The 7,942-nt window shown below is 39.3% G+C and overlaps 1 protein-coding gene across 16 annotated transcripts in view; it reads left to right on the top strand.

The window, feature by feature from the left end:
- MICAL3 (microtubule associated monooxygenase, calponin and LIM domain containing 3) overlaps positions 1 to 7,942 on the top strand; it is a 154,423-nt gene that overhangs the window by 128,727 nt on the left and 17,754 nt on the right. For 12 of the 16 annotated variants that reach the window (XM_021390217.1, XM_021390178.1, XM_021390170.1 and 9 more), the window contains 4 exons: positions 761 to 811; positions 2,620 to 2,727; positions 3,452 to 3,545; positions 7,870 to 7,920. In XM_021390217.1, the coding sequence (XP_021245892.1) occupies positions 761 to 811; positions 2,620 to 2,727; positions 3,452 to 3,545; positions 7,870 to 7,920 (304 nt within the window). The remainder of the gene's footprint in view (positions 1 to 760; positions 812 to 2,619; positions 2,728 to 3,451; positions 3,546 to 7,869; positions 7,921 to 7,942) is intronic. The other 4 variants (XM_021390224.1, XM_021390260.1, XM_021390197.1 and 1 more) reach the window with 3 other exon arrangements.

Below are 7,942 nucleotides of genomic sequence, written 5' to 3'. Positions count from 1 at the left end.
TCTCTCCTCGTCTCCCGCCCTCTCTCCTCGTCTCCCGCCCTCTCTCCTCGTCTCCCGCCCTCTCTCCATCTCATCCTTTATCTTTTTTTCTCTTCTTATAATTTTAGCTCCTCAGATTATCTGGAGGTTCTCTTTTTAAACAAGGAGATGACATATAACCCACTCTGAGCCCATCTGGTGTTTCTCCAGTCACAAAGTAGCAAGGAAAATTATGATGTTATTTAAATGCGAATGATTATGAAGTAGAAATTACTTATAGCCATGAAATGTACACAGCCTCCATGAAAGATTGTAAAGCAGTGTGTAAATGGAGAGTTGTGTGACAGAGCAATATGTGATTGGCTAAGCAAGTTCAGACCAAACATGCCCCAGCAAACAACCCATTATTCCAGATTGTAAGCCAAAATCTTGTATGTGTATGCATGCTTACTGCCCCAGTGGATATTAAATCCATTGGTGGATAAAGGCCAAAGAATTCCTCTAGAAAAAAAACTATTATTTCCAGGCTGACTGCATCTTGAAAGAGGCTGCTAAAGCTAACTGCCTTCAGGAGAGTTCTAGAAACTTGATTTTGTGCACAACAGTTCCATTGTGCTTAATCAGACTGGGCCATGTTCAGCATTTGCACAATTCTGTGTTGCATTTAAAAACAGCTTTGTTTTTTTTTTACTATGCATCTCTTTTCAATGTTGAACTGATTTTGCTTCATTTTGTATGTTTTTTATTTTTATTTTTTTCCTTTACCATTCCCCCTTTAAAGTCGATTTATGTACCACACGCCTTGGCATTCAAGAGATCATATTCGTCAAAGGTAGTGTCTCCATTCCCAGTAGTTGGCCATTGTTGCATGTATATCCCTATATTAACCCATTGAATCCGTAGCTGTCCATCACATGTACACTAACATCACAAACATTGACTGTGCATGCGTGAGATGTTAGCAGACATGGGCAGCAAAATCTATGTAGAGGTTGTCTGCCAAAAACGCATTGAGCTCTAAATTGTCTGTTGTGTTAGAATGCATGCAACTATCAGTGCCCAGCAGTGCACCACTGTACAGTGACGTGGATAATCTTTGAGCTTCAGAACAAATGGGGTTGGTAGGGAGTTAAATACATTTGTGTATTCTTTTTTTATATACTTAGAACGTGAGTTGAAGTGAATTGTCACACCTTCCTTCAAAACTGTTGTTCAAAATCTTTGGGTTCTCTGAAATCTCAGTGAAATTCTATATCGAGCTAAAATCAAGGCCGAAGTTGCATTTCTGTTTTAGAAATACTGCTGCTTTCTGAAATCATTATTGTCCTATCTTGACAGTCACAACAGCATTAAGTGGGATAGGACAGTCATGCCGTCTCTGACTTTCCAGCAAGGTATTAACTTCTTGGGGCTTTAATAATGGTGCTTGCTGATGACCTATCTGAGGAATTTTTAGTAGACCTATGGTCCGACCTTATAAACCTCTGCTCACTGAGAACAGTAAAACAGATAGTGTGATCAGCATGGCAGTACAATAAGTAGATAAAGGAAATTTCAGGGTGGCCTGCATTAATGTTTTGTCCTTAAATTTGACTATCAATGCAGAAGGTATTTCCAGAAGTGGAAGATACGTGTGTCCAGCTGTCCCATAAAGGCTCCATGCATGTATGTGGGAAGAGATTTCTTCTCTTCACTGTAGTTCATGTAATCCAATTGTGAAGTTTCTTTGACACTCTCGAAGTCAATGAGAGGAAGCACACCTAGATTACAACAAACCAACTAGTATACCTGAAAAGATACTGAACGGCATTTCAGTACAATAAAAAATTTGGTTTTAGATGTTTTTAAAACTAGTTTGCTTGGGAGAAAAGGAGGAAATATCTTTCTATCTCTATAAACGTAGCCTTTCTCATTCTGGATTTCTTCTGGTGCTGTAATATTCTAGTTTGAGTTAAGGTGTCGGTTGCTCTGTTTTATATCAGACAGTTTTGTGGCATTGTTCTTGAGATGGGATTTACCCTCTCACACCAGAACATCATTCTCCTTTCAAATGTCTTTTTGCCTTCTCGATTCACAGAAAAATTGCACAAATTTACACAGGTAGTCATTATCAGTTATTTCAGTATAACAAATACAGATGTTCTTGATCCAGAATAAAATGATTTCTATGAAGAGAGCAGAATACCAATATAACTACACCAGTCTATATTAATATCTTAGTTTATACTGCTGTAACTGTTCATGTAGACATGTCTTTATCTTCTAAAACGAAATCCAGGTGACCCTCTTATATGGTACTCATTGATTCAACTAAGTCCATTTGGTTAAATCTGTTGAGAAATAGATTAAAAATGGATTTGATCATGGTGGAGAGGTTCCAGATAGCAATCGAAGACTGAAATGGGACATCATATAAAATCACAGCTTTGCAATTGGCTTATGTGCTTCTTCACTCCTGATTTGACCTTGAAATTGTTGCTCACTGCACCGTGAACACCTCTGCCTACAGAAGCTTGACTTGTGACACAGCTATGACAAAGACAGATCACCTCCCTTCTGCGGTTTTGGAAAAGAAACGATTTCCCCTCCCCCCATAGCTTTGGGCATGGAAATAAAGTCTGCTGTTCTTCCTTCCTCCAGAGGGCCTACACAGAAGAGGAACTGAACGCTAAGCTGACTCGACGAGTACAGAAGGCTGCACGCAGACAAGCCAAGCAAGAAGAACTCAAGAGGTTACATAGAGCTCAGGTAGTGTCTCGCAGTCTTCTTGTTATGGCAGGAAACCCTATCCAAAGGCACCACGATCCTGATATTCCACTGGGTTTGTCAGAAGAGGAGCCAGAGCCAGAATTTCCCTTTAGTTCTACATTTCCCTTTAGTTTCCCTTTAGTTCTCTGCTCCTACTTCCTCTGTCAAATTTGGTGCAATCTCCCACGCATGGGAAGAAATTGTTGGAACCTGTCAAGGTAGTTTTACAGCAAGAAAAATGACAAATGAGAGCATAACACCTTCCTACCTGGAGATGAGTATGGTACCATTCACTGAATGGAAGAGCTGTAGTCAGATAATGTCAATGACTGCTTTACTAGATTATGCTGGTGGGTGAAGTGTTACCAGTAAACTTTAAATCACAAGAGAGTCTGTTGGCACTGTTTATAGGAGATGGGATTTGTTTAAAACTCAAGGAAGAGGATCAGCTAACTGAATGGCAACATCTTTCACTTAGTGTTTAGGAGGGGTATTTCAGTTGTAACAAATAAGTGAGTATCCAGGTGTCTGTAAAATGAGATGGCTAGGATGCAGAGATGGGGGGTGTCCTCACTGTAAGGGACCACTTTAAAGGCAGTGTGTTGCTGGATGCAAATACCTGGTTTTCAAAAGGCTAATTTGACTGAAGTCACTTGGTGCTGGATATGTGCTGCAGACAGAACAGGAGAATTGCTGTTGAGAAGCTCATTTATTTTCTCAACAGATCATCCAGCGGCAGCTTGAACAAGTGGAAGAGAAGCAGAGACAACTAGAGGAGAGAGGGGTTGCTGTGGAGAAGGCACTTCGGGGAGAAGCAGGTATCCAGCAGAGCTTGGTTTGATTTTTAATGTTTGGTGTTTTTTTTTTTTTTTTAATCAAATGCTTGTGCAGTAGTCCATAGCTGCTTGGATTTTAGAAGCAATTGGACTATTGTAGCCTAGAATTAGAATCCAATATGAATCCGTTACCCCTTTTCTTCTCTTTCTGAGGCCTTGTTGTTCCTGTATTTCCTCTAATCCTTGGACCTTTCTGATGGCAGAGACTTAGTTTGCTTGTCTTTGCCTGAGACTCAGGAAGTAATCCTCCAATTACTAATAATGGATGTATGACTGTTTCTGCATATTATTGGATTTTACAGCTAGAAAATTGCGGGGGTTTCCTAGCTGCAATTCACAGCTATCACAGTAGAAGAACCCCATTTGTACATGAAGAAAGTAACTGTGAATTTGTGTCCGCTTTCTTTATTGTGTTGGATTATCAAGGTAGTGTCCTTACAAGGGACCATCACAGAACATCTTCCTCACTGCACAGCCCAGCACACTGGTTGCTCCTGACAAAGTTGTGCAGAGCAGAAATACAAACATGTACTGAAAGGTATCCATGTCAAGCTGTTAAATGAATGCAATTTGTACTTGAAATTAAACTAAATGAGTTTCACTTGATCTGGCAAAACATGAGTGGAGGAGTACTTGGTTGAGGTAATGCTGATAGTAGTGTAATGATCTGGAAAAAAATGAGTCCTTAATTGCACGGAGTCAAATATCCAGCAGGCAAATGCAGTGTGCATATATCTGACAGGATTATGCCCAGGATTATGTACCTAATTACAAGGACCAGAGATCAGAAATGGTAACAGTGGAACAGGTTGGAAAAATGATTTGGCTTGTTGCTTGGACTTAGGAGTGACTGTGCCTGTGAAGATGGTATAAGATTAAGCAGAGGAAAAGTCTGTTGAGGCTTCTCGCCAGCTACTTCACCAAGCTTAGTTGTGTTCGATGCTCCATGAAGGAATGCTAAAAGAGCAGGTCTGAATGGTTACCAAAGCAATTAAGTTCTACAAGTGTGGTAAACAGTCTTGATGACTTGAGTGGTGTTGTGATCTGACTGGGTTTTTAATATGTGGGTTCAAGAAGTACCCTTGTGTAAAAACTCTTTCTCTGTGGTGGTGCCACCTTCCTTATGCAGTGTATTTCTGTGTAGCCCCACTCTATTTGCTGGCCTGCCAGTTACTGCACTTACTAACACCACTTCTTAACTCTAATTCCTCTTTTTCTTTTTCTTCTACATCTGGAAGTCTGTCTTGAATAGTCAGCTGCTAAATGACATTCCTGTAAGACGTGTCAGCACAAGTGGGAAATCTTAGCAGCTGAGAGAACATTTTTCAAAATGCCAAAAAATTGTCCAGACAAAGAGGAAGAGTTGGTATTTTGTATGGAAGGCTGCAGACTTAAACCCTTGCATAACATGTTACTCACAGCTCTCCCAAAATGGAAGCAATCTTAGATGAGCTTGTACATTTGTGGATTTCCTAGTGAAATTATGAAACTGTAGGTCACTCTTTGCGAAATGAACCTCTTTTCTTTGGGAAGCCTGTAAGGTGTGCTTTTTACTGTTGATTACAGAAGCTTAACTCCATCATAAAGAATTCACAAGCTCCAATTCTCCAGCTATTTCCTGGGATTAACAAAAAACGCATTATGATGGGGGGAAAAAAAGCAACATATATATACGTAGGTATAAAGCATAGCCTTTTTTATCTGAAGATTAAAAATAAACTCTGTCCTTTACCTCACTAGGCACTCTTGCTTATATATTTTACATATGTTTGCAATAAAATAACAAAATATTCTTATTATTGTTTAAAGTCTGCGACATCACATCCTGTTAAGTGCAATTAATTTCTGCATCCTATACCATTAATTATTCAGGAGGGCAGCATAATTTTCTTCTCATCTGCATTGTCCGGATATTGACCTAACAATGACCACTGCATTCAGCAGTGCCAATGTGTGAAGATGTGGTGTCATGCTCTTGTCTCTGATAAGTTTTTCCCCAATGAAACTCTGTAAACAAAAGTTAAACAAAACAGGAAAGTTAATGTTGTCATCATCTGGGAAAAAAAAATCCTTTTAATAAGCTTGTATAAAAGTGGAAGAAAGGGGAGGGTGGGAAGTATGCCTCCTATGCACATACTCCATCCTCATAAACAGAGAAGGATTGCAAGACAGGGTCAAAGTAAATGCTGTCCCATAGAGAGCCACCATTATTAACCTGGAGATGATACTGGGCTCTGTAATGAGTGGCTTATTCAGCTTCCCTCCCTGTAGGGAGAGAACAAATCCCTCACTGACTACACATTTAAATAGGAAGTTTTGGAAGTATTTGTAGTAGTTTCCTAGTCTTAGATATTGGAACATCCTGACAGAAGAAATATAATTTTGTATTTCGTAATGACTCTTTTTCTTTTGTAGAAAGAAATAGACAAGGCCGTCTGAGCTACTTTTCAAGGCCTCTTATCTTTCAGCATGTTCTCTGTTAGTCCTCTTTCAATTTTTCTTTGGTTAGAGGTCTTTCATTAACTTTAATTGTTCATGTCTCTGACCTCTGGACCTTTTCCCATCTTTACAGAAGCGTATCTTTCAGTTAGGCTGGTGAGAACAAAAAAGATACTCTGGGTAAGGATTTGTTTACTGAGAATAATCTTGCTTTTATTTTCCATCCATTTTGTTTCAACCTTAGTAGGTGGTTTATACGAAGCAGAATAGTTAATACTTTTTCACAGCAGCGCCCTGGGAGATTACAGTTAATTTAGATCCTAGCAATAGTGCAAGCAGTTTGGTACTATTTCCAGGAATGTCAGTCCTTATCTGATTGTTGTCAGGCTGAAATATTCTGTATGATGATACTAGCACGTCACTGTCAACTTCAATTTTGACAAAATAATTGCACCTTTCTGTATAACTTTTCTTTTTTTCTAAATTGGCTCAGCCTCAGGGAATGTGCAGCTGGGCTTCTGTTCCTTAAAAAGCTGTGAATGCTCAACCTAACATTTCATTTCTGATTCTGAAAATAGTCTCACTATTACCCAATTGCCTTAATTGGTTCTCTCTTAATATCTTTGAAGATCTCACCCTTTGGCAGTCGCTTTTATAGTAAGAATGAATGATCTGAAATGGAAGCTCTCTTTAACGTGACAAGTTTGTCATATGCAAGGTGGGCCAAGCTTTTGTTGTCTGTTTTTTCTTTTCTTTTTTTTTTTTAAATTTTCTTTTGCATCATGGCATTTCACTGCCAAGGTCAAGTAAGATAATCTCGGGGCAGAATTATCCCATTTTTTTACAGCATCCCACGAGACAGCTGGAATGGGATCACTATTAATGTAACGCTGCTTTGCATTCGCCTGTCTGGACATTATTACGACTTTTCAATTATTACCTTGAAAAATATGTCAACTTGGAAATTTCTTGAACCTTTTTCAACTTGGAAATTTCTTGAACCTTTTTCAACTTGGAAATTTCTTGAACCTTTTTCTTCTTCTCCCTTGTTCTCCTTTAGCACAAACTTTGATAGTCATTTTTAAGATGCCTTGTACTGACAGATTGATACTGAAAAATTTAAGAGCAACCTCTTGACATGAAATGAATCATATGCAGTGAGAAACAGTGCTCTCAGTACTCCCATGTCTCTTCCTCAAAGAATAATTATACAGTGCTAGACTCACAGTGTACCTGACTCTAGCAGCTGTGGACAGGCATGTCTCTGTTTCACACCCTCCTCTGTTCTTCTCTCACGTAGGTACTTGCATTAGCAGAAACCCTTTTTGCCACACTTCTGTGTTTGCCATTTGTGTCAGCGCTTAGTCAGTGCCTTTCACTCGTGTTCTGTACGTACACATCCTCCACACACTCACCTCCAAGAAGTCAGTCCTTATCCCTTTCTTGCAGCTGACCTAAACAATTATGAAAACAACAAGAATAGCTCTGCTTTTCTCAGCAGGAACAGGAAAGACATCAGCATCAAGTGCTGGTGCAGACTGAGAGAGCGAAGTGTCTATGTGTAAACTTCTTGATTTTTTTCCCCATGGATATCCGTGCCTGCCTGCTGGGAATTTTCTCCTCATCTTCCCAATATATTTTTGTGATACATACATGTGCGCGTGTACATATATGTATATAAACAGAGACACAATTTTATATGTATTATATACATGTGCAAACGTACATAGATGCATGTTTCTCGTTGTTCTGTCTTTTTTGTTTCTGTCTGTCTGTATGTCTTTTTTCTCATAGATTGCTTTGGTTGTGTGGGGCAAGGGTGGGTATCTGACTCAATAACTCTGTCTTCACCGATTCCTTGTTATAGACTATTGGGGAGAGTCTTATTACAGTGACCTCATCGACTTGCATCTGGGTGGTATGTATAGCTGAACCTCCTG

Source organism: Numida meleagris, chromosome 1 (assembly GCF_002078875.1).
Source record: "Numida meleagris isolate 19003 breed g44 Domestic line chromosome 1, NumMel1.0, whole genome shotgun sequence".
Classification (NCBI taxonomy): Eukaryota; Metazoa; Chordata; class Aves; order Galliformes; family Numididae; genus Numida; species Numida meleagris.
Note: the sequence above shows the minus strand (reverse complement) of the source record. Positions and strands in the feature narration are given on the sequence as shown.